At 40.5% G+C, this 26,430-nt stretch overlaps 2 protein-coding genes across 3 annotated transcripts; one reads left to right on the top strand and one right to left on the bottom strand.

Moving 5' to 3' along the window:
- Positions 1 to 3,895: 3,895 nt before the first annotated feature.
- HNRNPU (heterogeneous nuclear ribonucleoprotein U) lies at positions 3,896 to 12,966 on the bottom strand. 2 transcript variants are annotated; one of them, XM_081225524.1, is made up of 14 exons: positions 12,201 to 12,966; positions 11,209 to 11,320; positions 11,047 to 11,120; positions 8,960 to 9,099; positions 8,292 to 8,391; positions 7,817 to 7,929; positions 7,216 to 7,479; positions 6,897 to 7,016; positions 6,435 to 6,563; positions 6,170 to 6,338; positions 5,656 to 5,910; positions 5,166 to 5,350; positions 4,735 to 4,806; positions 3,896 to 4,271 (listed from the first exon to the last, which is right to left on the bottom strand). In XM_081225524.1, the coding sequence occupies exons 1-14, from the start codon at positions 12,832 to 12,834 to the stop codon at positions 4,218 to 4,220; spliced, it is 2,421 nt and encodes an 806-aa protein (XP_081081650.1). In that variant the 5' UTR covers positions 12,835 to 12,966; the 3' UTR covers positions 3,896 to 4,217. The 2 variants fall into 2 exon arrangements, with proteins under 2 accessions (XP_081081650.1, XP_081081649.1); XM_081225523.1 differs by having other exon boundaries at positions 12,144 to 12,966.
- A 3,899-nt stretch (positions 12,967 to 16,865) lies between these two features.
- Positions 16,866 to 17,289, top strand: LOC308629664 (keratin-associated protein 3-3-like; the record flags this gene model as incomplete). Its single annotated transcript, XM_081257790.1, is given in 2 exon segments — positions 16,866 to 17,112; positions 17,116 to 17,289. Coding segments are annotated over 2 exon segments (333 nt in total). The 5' UTR covers positions 16,866 to 16,953.
- Between the last annotated feature and the right edge of the window lie 9,141 nt (positions 17,290 to 26,430).

The raw sequence follows: 26,430 nt of genomic DNA on the forward strand, positions 1-26,430 counted from the left end.
CTTATTTTCTGAGATCCAGCTATCTGCATGGTTGAAATTTACTAAATGTGACCACCAAATAAAATAGCATACCTAATCAGCAAAATATATAAGAATTATATGTTAAGGTAGGTTATTTCCTGTTCAAATTCACAAGTTTATAATTTAAGATTAACGTTAAGATACTTGGGGATGCTGGTTTTTGATTTTTTTCCTACCTCAACACTCGGGGACACATACATACTACATCAATCAGTACTGTAGGTCATTTCCAAATTCTTAAGGATTTACTTTTTAAACATCAAGATTAGTAAGGATTAATAAAACAAATGTCACTTCAACAGGAGTTAGGTGGACAATGTATTTTTACTATGTCTTGTAAACATGTACCTGTAGTACTAAGTTAAGAACTGGGGATTAGAGCAGCCTAAATAAAACTCAAGCACTGAACTGGGTAGATCTATTACCTGGCATGTTTTAGCACAGAAGTTGTGGAATGACAGGGCCAAAAAAAGTCACATCTGAACATTACCCAAGATAAAGGCTCTCCATATCACAAGGATATTGTAGTTTTACCTATTTTTTAGTTAAGGCAATTAATGATTTGAAGAAACTGTGGCTTAACCTAATAAATCCAAATCGCTGTTTAGAGATGAGGCAGTTGGTAAGCTTCTAACTCAAAGCACTAATTTAACAGTCCCTTAAAACTCATGCATAAGCAAGAGTTCCAATACATAAACTAAGCATTGCAACTTATTGCCAGGCCATTGCCATTAACATACACCCTTACTTTCATTAACTATTACTAAAATGTTAAAACCTAAACCCATTTTTATAAAGTCCAGAGTCCCAGAAATATGAACAATGACCAAGTTTAGATTCAAACCATTTCAATGTGTAAGAAGGAAATTATGGAAACTAATGATTTTAAGATGTGTTTTATGTCTAATACCAGAAACTACGACTTGGACTGAAGATACAAGTTTATGCCTTCCTTAGTAAGTTTATTCTGGTTTAGGCTTTTAAAGCACATCAGAAATACCCTTACAGATCTTTACATGTGAAAGATGTCTATACCACTGCCTTATAAGCTATCAAAATGTTTCCTCATTTGTGCAATGGGACTGGTTATAAAAACAATCCTAGGATAAAAGCCAATTTATATTAAGTAAAAGTTCATAGAAAAATGTCAATTTCCACAACTGAGGCGAATACAAAACAGTCTGTCCATGAACGTAAATTCCACAGGTGAAAAAGAAATACTACCGAGTTACCTTTCCTTGAAAATAGTATTTTTTCAAGGAAAACTGTCTTTAAGAAGCTTTAAAATCTTGTTAGTGTTCAAGACATCTAGTTCCGTATTTATTTTCAGACAGGATCCTAGGCAAATGACAGCTTATCGTTTCCTAGATTTAATATGGTTCTTTTTGTCACTTCAATGTCAAATTGATTTGACTCATACTTCATTTTTAAGGTTCCATTTTGCTGTCTGGATATCAGGGCCAGAAGCTGGTCTCAGCCTCCTAGGTCTGAGCCAGAGCCAGCCACCAAAGGCTAGATAGGAGTAACAAGGTGTAACCTACCAGCAACAAAGAAAATTTTTTACAGTTCCAGTTACTTTATGAATTCTATCTTAAAGCACTTTCTGTTCTTTCCTGATTAACGTCTTAGTAATCAATCTAATCCAATTCTTGCCTCAGGATGATAGCTATTAAGTAACTATATGCAGAAGTTTCTAGTGAAAGCACCCCTTAAACCAACAGCAATCTCACAGGTGAGTTTTCTCAGGGTATAATTGGGACATCTGTTCAGATAATTTTTGTTTATTCAGTGTTTTGCTTGCCACTGAGGGGAGGTAGGGAAGGGGTGAACAATAAACCAAGTTTCATTTACAGATCTCGTTCTGCCAAACTTGGCATCAACTTTTTTTCTCTTATTTACTGTATGGTGCACTCCCTCTTCTTAATTTCTTAAATACTCTCTAGGATTATGTCACTTCATACAAATGCAGGTGTTACTATTAATTCTGACCTTGAAACTGCTTCTTAAAACTTAACGTTTTCCTGGGCAACATTTTTATCTATCCCATCTCTCTTCCCAAAATTTTCTGTGCTACACAGGCATGACAGCCTACCAAATGTCACTTGGCCATCACTCTCCCACTGCGATGATTAGAGTATGAATTCTTTAATAAGCAATTTTAAGCTAGAAGGTATATCCAAGATTTTTCAATAGCACCTAAACATTTAGGACACAAACACTGATTAGCAACAAACCTTACTCCCCACCCCCATAAGTCTATACAACCCCAGTAATACTGATGTATACTGAAAAGCAGACTCATGCAAATGGTTGCTAGCAGTAAGTTAATTGCTAAAAAGACAAAAGCCCCTGAGGCACTATCTTGTACTGCTAAGTATTCCTATAGTAATTGTAGGGTTATAGGCCAAAAAATTCTCAACTGAACCTACACCATCATCTGAAACTCAACTCCAACTCATCTTTTAGCAAGAAAATTCCTAGGAGTATAAATAGTTAAAAATCTGATTTTAAATGGCTAAAACAAAAATCTAAGCAGTCAGAAATATAAACAAACCTATACTTACCAGAAGCAACCTAAAACACCAATGAAACACTAAACTGATGTCAAGTTTTAGTTCTACAGTTTGACTCCTGATTCCTCACCTCACATGAGTGAGGGTCCTTTAGAAGATTAAGTGTTCTGTGCAAACCCAATAAAATTAAAATTAGGGGATCTAATGTTATCACATAACTACAGTTAAGTTAGCAGTGTTGTGTAGTAGTGACTGGCTTGCATGATGGCTTCTAAAAGCATCTGTTCCCAGAGTTTCATGTATTATATAGATGTATATATAATTATCAGTTGAGGACAGCCATTAGCATTTTGTAAAGATGATAAACTGAGTGTTAACTTCTCCCAGCCAGTACCTTTTCCCCTCGTTAAATGTTAAAAGTCATCTGGGCGGGGAGGGGAAGGGAAGCATTCAACTTTACTTCATAATTTAAAAAGTCAATTGTCAGTATACATTTAAGTTTTTAAAACCTAAATGTTCCAAGTACAGAGAATAAGCTGTCCAGAAAGCACACACTTAAATTTTCTCCTCTTGGGAGTTTCATAAAGGGATTTTGAACCTTGATGGCGAGAATCCCAAAACGAGAGTAAAATGAATTCTTTTTATTGCAAACAAACGTCTAAATTAATTTCTCCACCCACTTTCTTTAGAAAGAAAAAGAAATCAGCAGGCTAAGGAGATACCCATTCAAGAACTGACATGATTAAAAATTAAGATATAAATGGGTGACTCACAATTTCATTAGCTTACAAAGATGGTGGAGTTAACTACTACAAGCACACTAGTTATACAGTATTTTGTGGGAGAAGGGCATACAGACATAGCTAACTTCATATAGATCCCATTAGACAACTGGATTTACAACAAGTTTTTTTAATAAGAAATGGGCAAAGCCAACTTTCTTTTCAGAATCAAAATGCAGAACAAATGGAAAAATTATGGTATTTAACCTTCACAAGTTTGAGCCTCCACAAATAATGCAACCAAGTTTTACATTTTTAACAGCCCTTCTACATACACTCCATCTTCTCTATCTTAGTTCCAAATTTTATCTTCATTCCCAAATATGCCAATTGCATTTATTTAAAAAGAAAGAGCCTTCCCAGTTACTGTCAAAAACTACTATTTAGCTTACCCCTCCACTACTCAGCAAACTACAGAGAGGATGGAGTGTAATACGAGCAGTACAGAGTCTTATGCAATTCATGAGGACCACTTAGTCCTTACATGAATCTGGTTGCTAACATTTCTATTATATTGTGACAATAACTCCCGACTGTTATCTCTGAGAAATGGGGGGAGTAAATTCTTAATAAAAGACACCAGGTACAAAGCAACATTTTACTTTTGTTGTGATAAAAAAAAAAAAAGTCACATTTTACAGATAAAATGTAGAACCCTGAAATACTGACACATTCTCTTATCGTGCACAATGCTGAGGTTCTCTTACGATTCACTTTAAAACTGCAATTAAAAATGTACAAAAAAGAAAAGAAAAAAAAATCAACCCACAAAGCTTCTAAAAAAGGAACCCGCAGGCACTTCCTCTTGTGGAATGTTTAAAAAGTTAGCCTACTAAAGAAAACAGTCGACTTCTTGTGAAGGTTTTGGAGAAATATGTATCAGTTCGTTTTATTTGGGTATTCAATAATATCCTTGGTGATAATGCTGACTCCATGGCTTCTGACCCCAGAATTGCTGTAAGAGAAAATTTTTTTTTTAAAGAAAAAACATCAATAAGCCACTCAAACTGCTTTTAGGAAATGACAATCTAATTCAGAGTAACTGCTGGAGACAAATTTATACCTGTCATACCTCTGATTTATCAAGCCAGATTTAGTTGGTATTAATATCCCATTATCAATACACATTACAAAAGGAAACACATTATGACTTGGTTAGTTTATACAATTAAAGCTAGCAGTAAAAAGAACCATATGTATTAAATACTACTATTTTATTTAAAATATTAAGTTACAGCAAACTCCAACCTATTTTGCCTTCAAAAGATATTATGGCTACAACTGCAACACAATTCACACCTTGCCCTGTAACACTTATAAACACTTTAATCCCTGAACAAGATCTTTTTTCAAGATTGACTCTTAATGAATTCAAAATACAATTAAATGTACAAAAAAGCACATAAGGAATTACTTACACCCTGCTGCCACTGGTTGTAGCCCTGAGATTGATTTTTGTAGCCACGATTGTTTCCTCGTCCTCTGAAGTTCTACAAAAAAAGAAAAAAAACCTTTAAGAAGAGCACAAGTCGTTAGGTTTGTATATGGGGCAGGGGGAGAAGAGACACAGCCACAGAAATAGATAAGATTGCCAGTCGGCCATTAACCTCTGAGCACTCTCTGCTGCGTTTGCTCTCAGGTGATTAACTTATTCGCTATGAGACATCACCTGACCTGTTGCTAGTTAACGCACCTGAAAAATCGATATAAATGAAATTGACTCATTTTACCATCACTATGCATACATACTGTGTTCCTAACTCTTTCTGAGGCTGCGCAACATATGCCTTTAACTTTCCAGACTAAATTATATAGAGAACCAGTGTCTACAGGGATCTTAAATCATTACCTGGTTGTAGTTCCCTCTGTTAGGCATTCCACCTCTGTTGTAATTCCCTCTGTTTGAATAACCGCCTCGGCTGGGAAAAACAGGGCCACGAGGATATGGATAGCCAATTCCACCACTTCCGCCACCACCACCACCTCTCTGTGGCATATTGCCCCTCCTATTATATCCACCACGATTCCCAGGAGCTAAAACAAGAGATGTTTCATTTAATAGTGTGTTGTTACCTTCTTTACACACGACTTAGGGTTCTTCTGGACCATTCCTTTATTTTATGAAAAAATGTTTAATTTAACCGTTCAACATAACCTAGGTGTTTACCATCAAATTGCATGAAGTATTTTACTATGGTTACTAAGACAGCTAGGACATGAGGATCAAAAACTTCCTATGTTAAATTCAGCAGAAAAACATACAGACCCAAACTAGAAGATTACAGATTACTACTTGTTTCAATATTGAACCAAATAAATAATACTCAAAATTAACTTGCCTCCTCCTCTGAAATTTCCACCACGCATATTGAATCCACCACGCCCTCTATGGCCACCACCTCTGTTAAACTGGTTCTTGCCACTCTTGTTTTTATTGCTCTTCTTTGAGCCTGTGTTCTGTTTCTTTTCCGGTGGAAGAGCTTTTTTGCTTTCTTCCTTGTATTGCTCCAAAAGTTTTTGGGCTTCCTCCTTCTGAAGTTCAACATACGTTATTTCATCAAAGCACTCAGCTACTTCTGGCAGAGTAAAGTTTCCTACAAAACATTAAATCATATTAACCTACAAACCCACCACATACACATTCACAATCCTAGAGCCTACAACTCTCAAGCAGCTTAATTCCTGCAAAGCATACACTATCTATTCATGTTTTAATTACATTTTCTTAAACAAGTGAAGTACGCTTATTTACAGAGTTAACTCCTGAAACAGTATTACTGACACAAAATGTAAGTTCACAGATATAAATCACATAAAGATATTTAACATTAACAGTAGAAATAAATTTCATGCCTTTCATTTTGAGGACTGCATGTTCCGGTAGGTCTTTTCCCTCTACTTCTGCTTTCTTCTGTGTTCTTTGCTTATAGTCTTCATCTTTTGGGCAAACTACAACAGCTTTTCGTTGGAAGCCTGCAAACAGGCACATTTTTCTCCTCTGGGCAGCAGCAGACACATTTGTCTTTAAAAAAAAAAAAAAAAAAAGTTAAGTTTATAACCCCAAACATTAATTCTGTAATCATCAGTTACTTTTTTCAATCTCAAAGCTGCAGCTTACCTGATCCAAAATGAAATTTCTCTTCTTACGGGCAGCAATCTCAATAAACTTTCCAAGACACTGCGGAGCTCTCTGCAACAGCGTGTTTAGTTTCCCAGTATCTGCCATTTGCTTCTTAAAACCTGCCACCTATTTTTAAAAGTTAAAGTTTCAAAATTTAAATATTGCCTTTTCTCACTGCTACAGAAAAGGATATTTTATCCTGTAACAACACCCAGTGCCCTTCAATTCATTTTTAGCTACTGGATAATCCGAGTCCAAAAACCTTCCATAGAAATGAGAAGGAAGCCTAGCCACTGGAAGGCAGTTTACCTTATAGGTAAAGAGCCTGCTTAAATAACCAATTTAACTGCCCAAACTCCTATCTCTAAGATACTAACAAAATGGATAAAGACAGACAAAACGGTTACCCCGAATACCTTCTAGTCTTAAAAAAGCTGAAATCATGCCCAATTTACTTACCATCATTTTATCCATTATGGTGTTTGTTCCAAGAATGTTGTATTTACCAGGATTTTCTGCTGCATGTTTAGTAACCCAGGTAGTTTTTCCAGCTCCTGGCAAGCCAATCATCATAACCACCTACAATGGAAAGAATTCTTTAAATATTTTTTTTAAATGCACAGAAGCCCAGTTTACATATCTGAACTTTCACAGCCTTTTAACGGGAACAACATGTATAGCAGTTAGTAAATTAAACAGAGCAACCATCCAACTCTTCTAAACGTCATTTTTGCCAAGCAAAAGCAACCTTCAAAATTCTTTTTTTAAAGTGACTTACTTCACAATCTTTCTTCTCTTCAGGCCCCTTTGGTCCTCTAACTCGATCCTCCAAGGGGACATTCTGGATAAAAGTATAGTCTTCAGGTATTGGAAAATATGGCTTTTCCTTCTGACCAAAATTAAACTCAACCGCACAGTTGTGGCACAGAACATGCGGGAAGAGTGGTCGTCCAGCAAGAACTTCCTTACTGATTTTGAAGGCAATGCCAAGATCTTGTCCATTCTTTGCATAGGAGAGTTCTACTTCATCACTTTCAAAGTTCTGTTAATTGGAGAAAAAAATTAATGGGTTTTAATCTGCTTATGACACTTCTTTTTAAAAAAAACTTCAAAATTCAAGTTAGGAGTGAAGCTTTATCCTGTAGAAAACATATTTAGGTTATACGTTAAAGAGCTTTAACATTTGGTTATATACAACTAGAACACCTATATCCACAAGAAATTAATATTGCCCTAAAAGACTAGATTTTCGGATCAACTTCACATTAAGTAGTTTTCGGTCAAAATGAATTAGTACTGAAAACTAACAATGATATAATGTTAAAATACTCTTATCTACTAACTTGCTATTTATATGTATAAATTTAGCTACGACTTACAACAAAACATGTAATCACATCATTTTCATCAAACTTCTCTCCATAATCTTCAGTCTCACAGCTGCATGTTTTTATTCCTTTTAGAGAATACCCGTAAGAAAATTCTTCTTCACCTAAGAAAATAATTAACTTTCATGAAATCAGTTTTTCAAAACAGTCCAACGACCCACGTACTTTAACATTCCAGATGTAGGGTTCAAAAGTATACTGACTTTGTACTAGATATAAAGTTAATGAGAGGTAGGTGGTTATATAACTAGGTGACAAATTGCATACCATAGATAATATTCTATTTCAACCATCAGTCATAAACCAAGTAACCACAAAGAAAGAAAAGGTAAAATTTAGCCAGTGTCCATGTTATTATTATTCATCTCTAAAAACAGGCAAAAAGTTTAGAACGCCTTCTAGTCTAACTACTGAAATCAAACCCTGAACACTCATGAGTACATAGATACTCAAATGGAGACTTTACCAAGCAACATTCCACTTGTGGTTAGTGACCAGCCAATCCGAACTTCGTGTATGTCAATATCTTTTGTATATAAATGCCTTACTGGGATCTTCTCTGTAACCTGGAAGTCAAATCATAAATGATTAAACTGTAAACGAAGGAACATAAACCACTGAACCAACGCTGGTTTATTTCATTCGGGCAATGGGCTAATTTTTCTCCAGCTACAAAGTACAGAAAGACACCAACTCTACTCTTCCCCCTAACATTCACAAGAACTTTAACAACTGATGTAAGGGCTTTTAACTTGAAATGGAAAATGGTGAAGTACTTGGTTAATTCACGTTTAAAAGAAAACGTTGAAATTACATATTCTCAATACTCAAAACCAACTAAAGTCTCCTTTAACATGTTTTTTCTCTGGAACAAAAACAGGAGCCTAACCAAATTTATTTTCAAACCCATGGTGGGCCTTTCAAGTGCCTGATAAAAAATGAACACCCTAAATAAAAATTAGGCTGGCTCTATATGGCAACTTCTGATATAACAAACATCCTAAACTGTTACAAATCATAGATTCCAAGTCCCACAAAAACTTGAAAAATTACAAGTTCCAGGGACATCTAAGTGTCAGGGAAAAACTCACAAAGGTTCTTAAGGAAAAAAAGACATCACAAAATTGCATTTACCTTCATCTCAAAACAGACTTTGCCTTTTGACACACCATAGGATGCCCTTCCTCCAGCCCAAAGAAAAGCAAAACTCTCCATAGTAAGGGAAGAAGCACTGAGGCGATCTCTTGATATTTTAAAATGTAGATCACAATTATCTGCAATTATATCAAATACCATATTATTTCTTTTGATATCCAATATAAATGTATCTGCTATGTAGACAAAACTTTATTAAATTTTCTCATATTTCTTAATATGTTGCATACATTTTTACAAATCATGCTGTTGTTCGAATTTTCAGTTCAAGCCCCGCTCCCACCAAGTCAATTTTTGCCAAATTATGAACTAGAGCATACACTACCTGTGCAACTAACAAATATCGAGGTTTAGTATGTGTATTTTAAGTATATAAAATAATCAAGACAATGTGACATTAATACATACCTGCTCTGCTCTTTACCTTGATTTAGAGGCAAGCAGTAGAGGATAGCAGGAAATCAAAGTGAAGCATGCCAGACCAGGTAGAATTTACCAGTGCCACAATAAAACTGAAGGGAGGCCATGATCACGTATTTTAAAATATGAGTATGAGCTGTTGATCCTGCACTTTACAGGGGCTCTAGGTCTTAAAATTGTTTGCTAAAACTCGTTAAGGCAGTTTCAATCTGCAAAATACAAACCTGGTCATCTAGTGCTGTTACTACAGCATTTTAGGTCCCCTTTCCCCAGACTTGCCTGTTACTCAGTAACAATGGGGGATTACACACTTTGGAATAATCCAAATCCAAAACGTCTTTAACCTAGCTACCTTTGGGTCACTGGCTCATTAGCATGCACCTTCTGAGTTATCAGTCAAGGGAGCACTGAAGTTAGAAAGTTACTGGTGAAATGAAATTAAATCTACGGTTTGGAATTCTCCTTAAATTAGCTTTGCTCTTTTATTCCCGATCATCACTAACAGAATTTTCAATTCAACCAATTGTGTTTGAACCCAATAATGCACTTAAATTGATATCCCTAGGTGAGGAGCTAAAAGCCTTTTATAATAGCATTACCTTGCCGAATCACTGCTTCAGTATCTCGCCAATATTTAAGCAACTGAATTTAACATAAAACATTCAACTACTCTTCCATGGGCAAGTCTTGAGGAAAAAAAAAAACCCTCCACTATCTCAACTATGTGGTAAAGCATACGCAATAAGAAATCAAGACTTATATTTACACTGCCTTACACATCTAAATAAAAACCATATGTATTCCAAAACATGAGACTCTAAGCTTCAACTCCTTAGATCTACAGGACAAGTTGACACCTTACCTCTAAGCAATTATTTCTACCCTTTGTTCTATCACAGAAAGAATTGTACTTTCTGATCACAACACCAAACAAATGATTTTTTTTGTATTAGAAAAATTAGGAATCTGACAGCCAAGGCCCATTTAGAGGTTTGCAATACTTCCTCATACTCAATTGCAACCCAACTGGGTAAAGTAGCAGTATTTACAGCGCTGCCATTGATACCATTCGCTGCTGAAGAAAGCTAGTGGCCCAGTGATAGCCCACTGCTGCTGCCCCAGGTCTTTGGAAGAAATCAACTTAGCTTAAAGCAGCAGCTACTGAACTGGAATTGAGAACAAAAGAGCAGTTATTGAAAAAGTATTATTACAATCTTTTAGAATAGGGAATATAATGGCGTGGAAAGCCAAATAATGGAAAGCCATTAATATTTAACTAGCCCAAAGAGCTCACTTAACATAATTCCACAAAAAAATGACATTACTTTATCGTAGAAGTCTAAGTGGACAAGTTATAAGTAGTCTTACAAGTTTCCATTAGCTAGACAGTCAAATATTGGCATTAATTTCACATTCCTACAAATGAGAACTTTAAAGCCATACCAAAAAACATCAAATTGTTAGAGCCTGTAAAATTATCAATACAACTACTGTACTAAATATTAAGTGACCAGAATCTGAATATAAACCATCATCTTCCTACTTTTAAAACAACTGTTTACACGTGTTAAGTTTCCTAATATTTTGTAACCAAAAACCACATTTGACAATTGGGGGAGGAACGGGGGAGAAACAGCTTCACTTACAAGTATCAAGACAAACAACTGTGTCGTCGAAGTGCTCATCTTCTTCTTCAACAGGTGGCTGAGGAGATTTGGCTCTGAAAGACAGAATTTTCTCCTGATACAGCTTTCCCCACCAAAGCATAAAGAACAGGTGACAAGTAACACTACGTTAGCATCCTCTACCTGCTATACTTGTTCTCTTCAATGTACTCAAAATAGCCACGGCCATGATCTTCTCGAGGTCTTTTAACACCTCTCTTTTTATCTCCGCCTTTCTGTTCTGTTTTGCCGTCTCCTACAATACACGACACCCCTTTATAAGAGACCACGCCGCAACACAACAAACAAAAAAACCTCTTATGTTTTGACGCCCCCCAAAAGCTCGACTTTCCCTGTTCATTTTTTTAAGTGTTTTCAATCGACGATTCAAATGAGAATTCAAAGAAAAACCCACTTGGAACCGGACTAGAATTAGTGACGCAGTCTAAGGACATTGCTAATTTCGCCAGCCTACTCGAATATTCGAAAAAGCTAATGAAAAATTAGCGCGGCCCAGGCCCAAAGCCCACGTGTATCCCAGAGAGAGTTCAGGAAGGGGGGAGGAGCCGAAGCGCCCCGCCCGCACTCCCCTCCCCCACCCGGGCCCGCGCTCCCCGCGGCCGCATTGTACTGCTCGCCGCAGGACCCGCCCGGCTCCGCCCGCCGGAAGTGACGTCACGCCGAGCCCGGCGCGCCTTGCACAATACCGCGGCCCGGAGCCGCCACAGCGCGCCGCCGGGGCCACGGGCCTCCCCTCCCCCCGAGACATGTGCCCGCACTGCGCGCACGCACCACGGCGGCGCCACCGCGGCTCCTCCCCCTCCAGCGGCAGCTGCAGTCCCCCCCCCCGGCTCTCCAGCCACATAATGGAGGCGCTGCCGCCGCCGTCACACACCGAGCGGAGGCCTCACGTCTAATCCGGGATTCCCCCCCACCCCCTCGCAGCGGCCCCCGCCCCCCCCGGGGCTCCCTCTCGCGGCGGGGCTCCCTCCTCCCCCAGCGGGGCTCCGGCAGGCCTGGGCACGGTCCCCACCCCGCGCGGGCCTCCCGCCGCGCGCAACCAACCACGCAGCACTCACCCGCCGCCGGAGCCCCGGGGCGACCGCCGCCTCCGCCGCCTTCCGCCTTCTTCTTACCTCCCGCCTGCTGCTGGCCCTGCCTCGCCCCGGGCGGCGCCACCGTCACCGCGAACAGCGATGTGGGGCCGCTGCTCTTCCCCGCGGCCTCCTTGGCGGCCCCGCGCTGCTGCTGGGGCTGTTGCTGCGGCGCCGCCGGCGGTTGAGGCTGCTGCTCCCCGTGCCCGTTCTCGTCGCCCGCGGCTTCCTCCTCGTCTCCGAGCTCATCCTCCCCTTCCTGGAAGCCCTGATCGTCGCCGTTCTCGTCCTCCGAGGCGGCCTCCTCCTCCTCCATCGGGCCCGAGTCGGCCGCCCCCGCGGCGCCGTTCTCCTCCCCGAGCTCCATCTGGTCGCCATCCAGAGCGGCTATCCCTTCCTCCTCCTCCTCCTCTTCCTCCTCGTCGTCATCGCCGCCTGCCGCGGCCTCCTGCTCGAGGCCTGCTCCCGAGCGCCCGGCGGAATCCCCGCCCAGGTCTAGGCTGCCGTTCCCGGGCTCCATGGCGGGTCGGCCCCCGGCCTCCTCGTCGTCCAGCGCAGCCTGGAGACGCTCCATGAGCTCGGCCTTGAGGCCCTTGTCGGACAGGCGCCGCTTCTTGAGCTCCTCCTTCAGCTCCGACACCTTCAGCTTTTTCACATTAACAGGCGAGGAACTCATGGTGAGGCCCCGATTCACCGCTAGGCGCTGGCTCAAACTCGGCTCCGCTCACTCGGCCACTGGCGGCGGCTGCGGCTGCTCCTCGGCCCGGGCGGCGGCGGCGGCTGCGGCTGCGGCTAGAGGTGGGTTCCTGCTGCAGAGCGGATCCGCCTGGTGTCGAACGGCGCCAATTCCTTTCACCGAGTTCGTGAGGGAGACGCGGAGACTCGCCTGGCGCGGGCGAGCACGCAACGTCCTCTCGCAGGGGCGGCGCCGCGCACGTAATATAGCCGCCCCGCCCCTGCGCCGGCTGAGCGCCCGCGCTCGCCCCGCCCCGCCCACGCCTGTTCCCCCAGCTCCCACCCGAGCCGCGGGCCGGGAGCGCGGCGCCGCGCACTGCGCATCCAACTGGGGCCGAGCTAATGGAGGAGGAGGAAACTGCCTTCAGTTAAACCGACCCACTGCAACATTTATTGGCCTTTCCAGATCTTTGGTGGCAGTACTCGTTTGCTATTTGCCTTCCAGGCGGGAGGCTGCTTCTACCCAAATGCTTTCGGTCCTCAACTTGGCATTTTCAACTCGAATCCGCCACCTTTTCTTCCATTTTAGATTTGTCTTATCTATTTCTCCAGCTATTTGTTTAGAACGCCCTAAAATTTTATTTCAGTTTTGATTTGTACAACGCAGGTTGGCAATTACTCTACGCAGGGGATTTTCTTCCGTTTAATATTTGGTTTAATTTTCTTAAGTCCTGCCTTGCGAATTGAATTTTAAACTCGGGAAGGGCCTTCCTTTTGTCTCTCCCATGACCCCTGATGCAGGGTTTGGGAGATAAAAATGCTTGCTTTTGGAACATGTACTCCACTCCGTACTGCAAAGCATATACTTTACAGGCCTTGTCATGGCACTCCTAGCCAAAGAAGTCTTGTAAGCCTCAGAATTGCAATTCTGTGTTTTCTTTACCTACCAGAAAGACGGATCACCTTTAAGATTTATTCTGTCCAATTTAGGACCTGGTCATCCAGTTACGAAGTCCCCCTAGTTAACAATGAGGATGAGACCCAGCTAGGTCACACACTTTGATTCTATTACTTTTCCTATAGGAATACTTCTGGCCAAATTATGCTGAAACCCTCATAAAAACTCATGAAAAATAAAGGGCTGTGATTTTGTAAAAAGAAAACTATCACTCTCAAAAGGAGTGTTATTTTGGTGTATCTTAGAAGTTTAATTTTTCTCTTTACTAAGAGGTGTGTTATGTTCTTCCGGTTTTAGGTAGGAGTGCCAGAATTTAAATATGTGATAGAGGTGAACGTCTTAAACCCCAGAGAATCTGCACAGTGGCTTGCCAATGTTCCAGTCTAGTCTATCTCTGACTAAGGAGGTCAGCTATACTCACTGTTTGGTGCTTTAGCTGTCACAATAATGCTGCCCCAATTTTAATTCGAACTTTGGAAAAATAAGCATGTGAACTTTCTCCCATAGGCTAGTATGATTTAACTGATTAATAAATTTTATTTTTAAAGTTCTTTTCAACAGCTTTTAAGAATCATGTATTTTACCATGCAGTCATATATAAAGATGAAAGTTTAACATTTGTGAAATGATTTGAGTTGAAATTAATGAATTATGTATAGTACTAGTAATTCTCAGTTCAAGTTAATGAAGGTGGAAGGGATAGCACCCAAAATAGGAACTTACGAATGGTGCCAAAAACTCATTTTAGCCCTTGGTTGTAATGTCCTTGGAGCTTATAAACAAGTGACAAACTGGAATTTGAGCTTTTCAAATTCTTTGCCCTTGTTCAAAATAGGAAGAGAACTACAGGGGGCTTAAATGTTCACAAACTGGATAATTAGTCCCGTAATGAATCAGAGTTAAATATAGTTATTATGATGGTCATTTAAGTTCATGTGTCCTTAGATATGATTTACAATTTTAAGTATTAGTGATATGAAAACAATTTCTATTTAACTGGAAAAAGCCTATGAAAAATGTATATCTAAATACCGATTTATAACAATTGTTCTTAAATCAGTTGTAATAATAAACATGAAATATAACTTTAGATGGGCATGAGAAAATTCCATGGCTTTGCCTCCAAGACCTTTGTAACCTGGAGATCGTCTTCAGTCTGCTCATTTTATGGCCCAGGAAGCTGAGGTCCTTCCCCCACCCCAGGGTTCTTTCATTACACTGGGCCTTCTTAGACAACATGTAACTGAGAAACAGTTTTTGTAAATGCTCAAACAGCCATCACCTTAACTGTTTGTCCTTTTTACAAACAGGTGAAATCTACCATTCCACATTTTATTTTACCACTTGAAAGTACAAATAGTGACTTCATTTTAATAATTGTTTTTTCTTCTTATACTTTTAATGCTGTTATGATAGTCCTGTTCTACGGAGACCAGTAAAAGTACAGATCACTCTCTCTAAATTGCTGAGGGACCTATAAGGAACTTGAAATCCCCCCTTTTTGAAATCCTGGAGACTACCAAGAATACAGAGTGGAAAAGGGGGGAAATTAATTCTCAATAGCAAAAAATGATTAGTGAATTACCCATGGTAATAGACCTATGACAGGGCATTAGAGAGTTAGGGTGCTCAGAATATATAACTAACATTTTGAGGTTGAAGCAAAGGCACATACCTAAATCTGTAGTTTGTCACATAATTCACTCAGCAAATATTTTTTAGCACTAGGAATTTTAGCACTAAGACAAGCACTAGGAATACAGCAGTGAACTATGTAATTATGCCTTCAGTCTCTTAGAGTTAGCCAATAAATAAAATAGAGATGGTAACAAGTACTGCAGGGAAATGTAAAACAGGAGAGAGGGGCAGGGTGTACTGCAGTCAGGGGAGATTTTCAGTTATAAATGGGGTGGTCAGGGAAGCCTAAGAATTAAGGTAACATTTGAGGTGGAGGGAACATAAAGTAGGCCTGAGGGGAAAGATAGGCAGGGAGATCAGGCAGGTTAGGGAGAGGAGGGGAGATACAGATTGCCGGCAGCCTTGCCAGTGGTTTTTTAAGGACTTTGGCTTTTGCCTCCAGTGAGAAGGAAGAAACTGAAGGGTTGTTAGCAGTGAAGTGCCATGAACTGACAAGAATGCTAAATTCAATGGACTCAAGATGGTATTCCATTGATTCATTATTTTTTGGTATACACAATCAATCCCAATTTAATAAAAGAAGCATGAAACACGCTGAGATACATTTTCCCATCTTCTTACGAAAATATGAGGAGTCACAAGTACCTCCAAATTATGAAGTATTAAAAGTACACTTTCATATAGACTAACAGGAAAGCACAATCAGAAGGGAGGATGTTTCGAATTCTGGTTAAAAGTACAAGGTTAAAAATCAGACAGACCTGTGTTGCAGTCCCAGCTAGACCACATAGTGGCTGTGTGATCTTGCACAATCTATTTATCTCTCTATACCTGAGAGTACTCATGTCTAAAATGATACCTGCCTCATGAGGTTGTTGGGAAAATTCAGTGAGATAATGTAAACTCTGAGTACAGGGCTGGAAGCACAGTAAGAGCTCAGTATATATTAGTCTTCATTAGCTATGTCGAGCAATTTAATGAACTTAAGAAAATCTAGAGTTGGATTGTTAAATCTTATTTAGGAAATTATAACTATATATATTTTGTAAATTGTCAATGAGTTGTTCATGGTGAGATGTCAGTCTGGGAAAAAGTGAAATGAAGTCTGGATAGGAGAGTGCAGGCTTCACTGCTAGGCCTGGCACTGGCACTGTAACCAGCTGTCTGACCTTTGGCAAATTGCACCATCTCCTCTGGATGTTCGTTTTCTCCTCTATAAATGAAGCAGAGCAGACTAGAAGATTTGTAGAGCCTCTCCAGGGAGAACCTTCTATGAATTTCCTCTTTGCTGACTCCAGACTGTCAATGGAGGAGCACTGTTGAACTCTGAAATATTGGCTATTCATATTCAGGTTTTTACTTGTTACATTCAAAACTTGCATTAGAGTCTCAAATCATTTTATAATTAAGTAGTAGACATGAAATTTGAACTAGTGTATTACAGTTTTTGAATTTTAAATGGTACAAAATACTCCCATTTGCTTTAGATTTGGATACCACAACAGGCTAAAAGGTTTAAAGTAAATGGTTTCTCCAAAAGCAAACCAGAGTCCCAATGCCATGGCTTGCTGTGCTTCCCATTACTGCCGCAGTGTCCACACCAGCCCTGCCACCACCACCTGCTCATCTGAAAAATGCTGCCGACGTGGAGTCGGCCTGCCCAGCATCTGCCCACACACGGTTTAGTTACTGGAGCCAACCTGCTATGACAGCTGTCCCCCACCATGCCACATTCCTCGGCCCTGTGTGCCCGCCTGCTTCGTGCTCAACTCGTCCCAGCCTACCCTAGGCCTGGAGACCCTCAACCTCACAACCTTCACTCAGCCCTGCTGTGAGCCCTGCATCCCAAGCTGCCACTGACCGATGACTGCCTCGCTCAGTGCCTGGAGATAACACTGAAGCTATCTATTCAGCATTCACTTGCCTCAGTAGTTTATCAGATATTGAGGCAGACCAGATGGCCTAGATATGCACAACCTACCTTTCATCTTAATGGAAAGAAAATCAAGAAATTTTAATGATTATTTGGCTAAGCATTTGGTTCATTTGGGCAGATGAATGTCATCTATTATCAAAAATATTGATATCTATAAGACCTCAGACTATTTGTTTGTCTGTTTTTTCTGGCTGCACAGCTTGTGGGATTTTAGTTTCCCGACCAGGGATAGAACCCAGGCCCTCAGCAGTGAGAGCATAAAGTCATAACCACTGGACCTCCAGGGAATTCCCCATGTTTGTCATGTTGCTTCCTAGATCCCATTTCTTATATTGAGTATTTTCATAGAGGAAAAATAATTTCTTGATGGGTTTTCCAATAAACTTTATTTCTGTGGCAATAAATAAAGTAAATGGTTACTGTTTGAATCATCTCGTCTTTGATGTTATGAATCTCTGTCTTCACATAAATTATATAGCTTCTGTAGAATAAGATGTGCCCATTAGAAAGCTGCAGGAAAACTAGAATAATGTAGTTAATAGTAAGATATCAGGGCTTTTCTGATAATTAAAATATTTACCAGGTTAAGACTAATTAACACTTACCAAAACTTATATCGAGGCAGGTTGAGCAATGAGGAGTTTATAGAAAGTGCACACTATCACACATTACTGGTGACTGGCCAGTATCACAGTACCTAATAAGAAAAGGTGAAGAAAATATTTAGACCATCCTGAGCCAAACAGCCAAGAATGAGATGAAAGACTAAAGGGATTATTACCTCATAACTCTCACCTTCTACTTGCGACATAATTATCTGTCTCGAAGTTAGTCTAAGTTCCTTGAGGGCAAGGAGAGGAACTTGACTTTTCCAGCACCTGCACAGTGTCTTCCATCAACATTCACCAAGAGGGAATTCCCTGGTGGTCTGGCAGTTAGGACTCCACGCTCTCACTGCCAAGGGCCCGGGTTCAATCCCTGGTCAGGGAACTAAGATCCCACAAGCCTGCAAGCTGTGCAGTGCAGCCAAAAAACAAACAAACAAACAATCCCAAAACATTCACCGAGAGCCTGGCACTGCACTGGGGAGCAAGATGGGGGCTCTGAAATGAAAATATCCTCTAAAAATGTGTGAACTATACTGCAACCCTGACTTGAACTAAAGGACTCTTGATTATAAGAGAGAGTTATCAAAAAATCAAGCAGAGACTGTAATAATAAATTTTATTCAGCAGAGTCTTCTTGGCATAACACCAGCAAAATAACTAAATAAATAACGAGTAAATTTCTTTGCAAGCTTGGCTTTCCACTTGGCTATTATTATTGTGGACACCATTAGTGAACACCACCAAGTTTCGTCAGTGATCCTAAACTAAACTCTTAGAACTACTGAACAGATTTTTTATGGCCCATAGATTTAATTACATGTCCAGGTCCTCCCCTCTACATTTATAGTGTACCGTACAATTGCTTCCATCTAGTGAAGCAGGATTGTGTTAAAAATGGATTTCATACTCATGTTTAGAGGAGCCAGGCCCAAGGCTGTGTAGTCTATTTCTCTTTTTTAATGCTCCATCTTTCCTTATCCATTTCTTTGTTAGATAGTAACAACACAAAGGCAGAGACTTCATATTCTCCATAACTCCAGCGATATTGCCAAGCACCAGATGCTCAACAAATATTTTTTTACTTTATTTAGAAGGTGGTATTAGACTATTAAGAAAGCCTTCCAACTCCAGACATAAGTACCATGCAAAAGTATCATCCAGAATCTATCAGTTGACTATGATCTGGAAAAGCACATAGAGATGACACATAGGAGATTATTTACCAGCGTTAACCAATACAGTTGCCACAGGTAGCTATTTTAATTAAAATTAATTAAAATTAAATAAAATTAAAAATTCAATCCCTCAGTCACATAACCACATTCCAAATGTTTCATAGCCATTGGTCTCATACTGGACAATGCAGAATAGAATGTTTCCATCATCACAGAAAGTTCTTTGGGACACTGCTGTTATAGACTGCTTTGAAAGTACAACTTACACCAAGGGAACAGCCCTAGTCTATATGTGGCTCAACAGCCAGACTATATGGAAAGCTGGAATTAGAGTAAAAGTGTGTGTGTGTGTGTGTGTGTGTGTGTGTGTATCATACATTTATAGATATATACACACATAGTCAACTCCCAATTCATCCTTTTATCTACTTAACAAATATTTACTGAACACTTACTACGTACCAAGTAGTGTACTATGTTCAGGGAAAACAAATATGAATGACACAGTCCCAGACCTCCAGGAGCTTACTGTTTGGACATAAATACAAGCTATAACCAGGAGGCTATGGGACACTGGTACAGCTACATGGGGATCCAGCCATGTTGACCATTCGCTGAGCCACTGTCTATAGGGTTCCCGTGGTATAGGTCTGTACACATGCTTGCCCACCCACAAACATTCACAAATGCAAAAACAAAACAAAACCTCACATACACCTTCAAGAAGTCAGTTGTATGACATTTGTAAGTAAGCAGTAATTAGCTAAGATTATCTTATATCATATTCATTATTCTATATACAGAGCTGCCTATCATTTGCAGACCTCTGCCAGATGATAATTAAATAAGTCTTTCATTAAAAGCTGTCAAGAAGGGACTTCCCTGGTGGTCCAGTGGTAAAGAATCCTCCTTACAAAGCAGGGGGCGCAGGTTCGATCCCTGGTCAGGGAACTAGGATCCCATATGCTGCAGAGCAACTAAGCCCATGCGTCACAACTACTGAGCTTGCGCACCTCAACTAGAGAGCCCGAGTGCTGCAGACTACAGAGCCCATGCGCTCTGGAAGCCATGCACCACAACTACAGAGCCCATGGACCCTGGATCCTGGGTGCCACAACTAGAGAAGAGCCCGTGGGCCTCAACGAAGATCCCATGTGCCGCAACTAAGACCTTTTGCAGCCAAAAGTAAATAAAATAAATAAATAAATTATAAATAAATCTTTTTGGAAAAAAAGCTGTCAAGAAAATAAGTCCTGGGGATGTAATACATAGCATGGTGACCATAGTTAATAATACTGTATTATATATTTGAAAGTTGCTAAGAGAGAAGATCTTAAAAGTTCTCATGACAAGAAAAAAGTTTTTTTTAACTACGCATGGTGATGGATGTTAGCTAGACCTATTGTGGTGATAATTTTGCATACAAATATCAAATATATAAACTAATATCGAATCATTATGCTGTACATCTGAAACTAAGATAATGTTATATGTCAGTTATATCTCAATTTTTTAAACAGCTGTCAGGTATTTAGGGGAAAAATCAAACTAAAAGCACCTTCTGCACTGTCTTAATTGCCTAGATACTGTGTGTATACTCTGTGTCTATATAACCTTTCCTTCTTTTCACTGCTTTCACTTTGGTCCACCCAAGCACACTTTATTTTTTTTAATTAATTTAATTAATTTATTTATTTTTGGCTGCACTGGGTCTTTGTTGCTGTGCATGGGCTTCTCTAGTTGTGGTGAGTGGGGGCTACTCTTTGTTGCGGTGCACGGGCTTCTCATTGCAGTGACTTCTCTTGCTGCAGAGCACGGGCTATAGGCGCACAAGCTTCAGTAGTTGTGGTACATGGGCTCAGTAGTTGTGTCTCACGGACTCAGTAGTTGTAGTGCATGGGCTTAGTTGCTCCGCAGCATGTGGGATCTTCCTGGACTAGGGCTCGAACCTGTGTCCCCTGCATTGGCAGGCAGATTCTTAACTACTGTGCCACCAGGGAAGCCCCCAAGCACACTTTAGTTGGGCTATCTTTTTTTTTTTTTTTTTTGCGGTACGTGGGCCTCTCACGTTGCGGAGCACAGGCTCCGGTCGCGCAGGCTCAGCGGCCATGGCTCACAGGCCCAGCCGCTCCGCGGCATGTGGGATCTTCCCGGACCGGGGCACGAACCCGTGTCCCCTGCATCGGCAGGCGGACTCTCAACCACTGCGCCACCAGGGAAGCCCTAGTTGGGCTATCTTTTAAGTCTGCTGTATTTTGTCCTGATTCATTTATTTGTGATATCAACTGCCAGTTATTGAGTGCCTGCTATGTACCAGCCACTGTGCTAGGCATTTTATAAAAAAATATCTCTAATCCTCATAGTAATCTCATAAAGTGGGAATTATTCGTCTCAATTTATAGATATGGAAACTGAGAAACAGAGGGATTAAGGAACTTGTCAAGTTTAGTAAGTGGTAAAGCTGAGATAACAATTCAGGGCTGCCTGACTTCCATGCCCAGACTCTTTCTTACACCAGTGATAGAGTTTCAAAGTCAGAACTGACATGTTCTAATTCCAGCAAGATTTCATAGTGTATAGTATAGGAGAAAGAGACAGCCAACAGTTATATTACAAGGGTAGCATATTATGAGAGTGCTACGATAGTGGTGTGTATTCAGTTTGGGAAATGGGTTAGGGGGTTTCTTGGGGGAAAAGGCACTTGAAAAGGTTGACTCTTCAAAATTGAGGAGGTTGAGAGAGAAGGAAGGACATTCCAGGCAGTAGGAACAGCCTCTGCAAATGCACAGAGGTGAGAATCATTGCTATAGCTAGAATTCAGTATGGCTGGAGTATAAAGTTTGGGGGAAGGGAGCATGAACAAGGGTAGGGGTAAAGGTAGGGAATGGTTATAGGGGACAAAGAGGCAGATTGAAAAGAACCCAGCCAAGCTAGAAGTTGCAGAGTGAGGGCACTAAAAAAATTTAATATGAGAAGTGGCATGATCGGGTCCAAATTTTAGAAAGATCATGTAAGGCAGAAGAGTATGGAAAACTCACATGCCTACAGGTTCTAGGCAGGATATATAAATGAATGAAGAGACCCAGGTGTAAGAAAAACTGCAATCATGATGAGACACGTTAAGTGTCACTTGGTCTCAGGTCAGGGGCACCTAGGGAGTGATGAAGATTTCAGAGAACTAGAGCGAATGACCCTATTTAAAGGGTCCTTATGACTCTATGACCATGTGGGAACAGGACTCAGGATTGCCAGGTTTCCCATTTTTAAGGGACATGGGAAATCATCATTTTTCTATGACATCCCCTGAATTTTGGAGGTGGCCGACACTATGCAGGCCAAAAAAACTATGTCTTCATCCATCTGTTTGTAAGCCCTGGCTGGAGAGTCTTGAAGCGAGCATGGACGAGAAGACCAGGTAGGAGGCTATTTCAAGTGAGAAGGGATGAAGGCCACTCTGACAAGGTCAAATGGGTTTGTATAGTCTTGAGAAGAGTAAAGGATCTGTGAAGAAAGATCACTTAAGATTCTGAGGGTTTTCTTAAATGACAGTGATGTTTATTTGGACTCTGACATGACCATGCAGTCTTGGTAAATATAACTATTGGGTTAATTTTCTAAACAGTGCTGACATTAGAATGGAGATGGAATATTTTGTGGGAGGGGGCACAGTCTTTACTAAGCGGGAGAAGTGCAATGCCTAGCTTTGGGGGCTTTTGAGACAAGTATACATAAAGCATTCAACCTCTAACCCGTTCCTTTCATCCCACTCACCCCAAAAATGGTCACAAACAGATTAAGAGACACATGAATTAAGTCATAGAACCAAAGAAAACCTTAGCAACATGTCAGGCCTGGAAACTTGTTCCAATTGCCTCTACTTATTTATACCACTGAAACAGGGTTAAACTGAATATCCAGGAGACTTCTGAAGAGTACAGGATCACAACAGGAAATTTGTAACCCAAGGGGAGGTGATGTGTGGGAGGAAAGCAGGCAGCCTTGATAGGTAGAGCTTAACTGTCAAGAGGTGGCCCAGTTACAGGACCACATGGAGAGACAGAGACAAAGACAGAAAATGCATGTATGAGAGTCTTTACAACTTTTTGTTTCTTAGCAAACAGTAATGATGCTGTATTTTCTACGGGTCATCTCCCTGAGTCACTGCCTAGCTGTGTCATCGCATCATTTCTTAGTTACTTATTATATATTACACATATAAATATTATATCATTATCTCATCCTCACAGTAATAATGAGATTGTATAAGGCTAGGACTTGCTTATTCTAATCTGTTTAAGATTCAGTATAGGTGTCACCTCCTCCAAGAAGATCTTCCTGATTGCCAGCACCAACCCCCCTCACATTTTACTGTATTAGGTATGCCTCCCCGGAGCTTCCAAAATCTCCAGTGCTATTCTTGCCCCATGGTTTTATGATGACCTGTTTCTGTGTCTGTCTTCTACTGACTGACCTTCTCAAGGGGACACTGCTGTATGTCTAGTTCATTTTATGTTCTTAGATTAGCCTGAGAGGTAAGCATTCAGGACATGTGACATGTGGAATAAATGAGCCTTTGTAGATAGGCATAGCTCAGCAAATGGCTATATCTCTCACAAGCCAGGTACCTTAGGCAAAGTTGCTTTCTTCCTTCAACTTCAGTCTCTTAACCTATAAAATGATAATGTCCTTACAGATGGCCAGTAGACACATGAAAAGATGCCCAACATCACTAATCATTAGAGAAATGCAAATCAAAACCACAATGAGGTATCACCTCACACCAGTCAGAATGACCATCATTAAAGTCTACAAATAACAAATGCTGGAGAGGGTGTGGAGAAAAGGGGACGCTTCTACACTGTTGCTGGGAATATAAATTGGTATAGCCACTATGGAAAACAGTATGGAAGTTCCTCAGAAATCTAAAAATAGAATTACCATATGATCCAGCAATCCCACTGCTGGGAGTATACCTAGACAAAACTATAATTCAAAAAGATACATGCACCCCTATGTTCATAGCAGCACTATTCACAATAGCCAAAACATGGAAACAACCTAAATGTCCATCGATGGAGGAATGGATAAAGAAGATGTGGTACATTTATACAGTGGAATACTACTCAGCCATAAAAAGAATGAAATAATGCCATTTGCAGCAACATGGATGGAACTAGAGATTATCATACTAAGTGAAGTAAGTCAGAAAGAGAAAGACAAATACCATATGATATCATTTATATGTGGAATCTAAAATGTGGCACAAATGAACCTATCTACAAAACAGAAACAGATTCATAGACATAGAGAACAGACTTGTGATTGCCAAGGGGGAGGGGGGGAAGGGAGGGAGTAGACTGGGAGTTTGGTGTTGGTAGATGCAAACTATTACATTTAGAATGGATAAACAACAAGGTCCTAATGTATAGCACAGGGAACTATATTCAATATCCTGTGATAAATCATAATGGAAAAGAATATAAAAAAGAATGTATGTATGTGTATAACCGAGTCACTTTGCTGTATAGCAGAAATTAACACAACATTGTAAATCAACTATACTTCAATTAAAAATAAAATAAAATGATAATGTCCTATCTACCCCTGAGAGGTGAAAGTCACGTACGTGAAAATACTAAACTATAAAATGTCAATGTATGGTATACATGTAATTATTACTTACTTATGAAACATAGACTTTTGGGGAAAAAAGAAGGGGGAAGTTTTTATCTACCTATCTCAATCTGAAATTGAGTGGTAATAACATAGTGTTTCTTGAGTCTTTACGATTTAAGTTTGATAGCTCTAGGATTAAGATCTTGGTATTGGCTGGGTTAATAAGCTACCCCTCTTCTGATTGGGCGTTGAGACCACGCTCAGTTTATCTTTCTCCTGGAGTAAAGTCATATTTAAACAAATAGTCCAGAGGGATTCTTGACTCTTGAATGCTTATCTGTGCACAAAGTTCACAAGCACCATTCTTGCTAAAGGAAAAAGATAACCAGGTGCCTTATTCACCTTACTTCTGCGGAAGCATTGTTACTATCGTAAAAAAATTAAAATATTAAAACTGATAAGACACTAAAAAAAGGGGTGCAGTGCTTTAAAATGTGAAGTCAAAGTCACTGACTGCCCATCCAGTGGTGATGAATTAGCTCGCCATCCGCCTGGGATGGATATTGAGGCCCTGTCGGCTAAGAGCAGCACAATCTAACGGTGCAGAATGGAGTTTCACCTCAGAGGTGCTTACCTTATCCATGTTTTCCCCGCCGGAAACTGAAATTCTGAACCTGGCCTTTATTACATAAATAGTAGAGCAGGCCAGCAGTCCTACAACAGATGAGTTTGAAGCAAATTCACTCTTAAATTATGATTGATAATTTTGCCTAGGCAAGCTAATTAAGCACTTTGTAAACAGAATCTTAATTTACATTTGTCCAGGAGGAACTGAGGGAATTGACACAAATCCCCAAGTTGAGAGATGGCGGCCAGTTATGTTTTAGGCTCACACTTTGTGGGTATCTGAAAGGTGATATGATTTTTTCCCAACCTAGGGGAGGTTTGTTGGGGTGCAAAATGAAACTAATTTCTAGTTTTATCTTTCATCAGACCTTGAGTCAGGTTATATCGTTTACTTAATTGTGAATTCCCAGAACAGGAACTTTCGAACACAAGTACAGAAAGATTTTACAATGTAAATACTAGTAGTTTTTCTATCACAGGTGTTCCAAGTTAGCAGTACTTTCCATCAGCATGATAATAAAGAGCTGCAGGGAAGTGAATCATTCATTTACAATTCACAAGAATGGTGAATCTTTTTAAGGCCCAGCTTAAAGCACCTGAGTGGCTTACCGCTGCCCTGGAGATAGAGCGGGGAACCCTCCCGAGCCCTGCAGGAGGTGGCTCCTGCCACCTCTGCAGCCTTACCGCGGGTTTCTCCGTACTTCATCAGCCTGGCGGGACCCATCTGTTCCCAGGGCCAGCCTCGGTGTCCTTCCCTGTGCTGGGAAAACTCTTGGCCTGGCTAACCCCACTCAAGTTTCAGGTCTCAACGTAATCCTGATGCCCTGACCAAGTTCTATCCTCCAGACTGAGCTTTATCCCCCATGGCAGTCGCACCTCCCTTGTCCTAACACTTGTTTGTAATACAGACCTACCTCAAAGGAGCACTGCCAACGTAAAGGGTCCGCTGAGTGGGGAGCAGTGTTAACCCCCCACCTCTTGTTACTGTCCTGCTAGTCTCCTTCCCTAGATTGTATCTGCGGGAGTGCAGAACACATCT

The sequence above is a fragment of the Mesoplodon bidens genome, assembly GCF_964165515.1.
Source record: "Mesoplodon bidens genome assembly, chromosome: 2".
Taxonomy (NCBI): domain Eukaryota; kingdom Metazoa; phylum Chordata; class Mammalia; order Artiodactyla; family Ziphiidae; genus Mesoplodon; species Mesoplodon bidens.

Coding starts and splice junctions, on each gene's coding strand:
- HNRNPU (XM_081225523.1), bottom strand. CDS start 12,834: ATGAGTTCCTCGCCTGTTAATGTGAAAAAGCTGAAGGTGTCGGAGCTG. Junction 11,321..12,143: donor CCCCGGGGCTCCGGCGGCGG/GTGAGTGCTGCG, acceptor CGTGTATTGTAG/GAGACGGCAAAACAGAACAG. Junction 7,480..7,816: donor ATGTGATTACATGTTTTGTT/GTAAGTCGTAGC, acceptor TCCAATTAACAG/AACTTTGAAAGTGATGAAGT.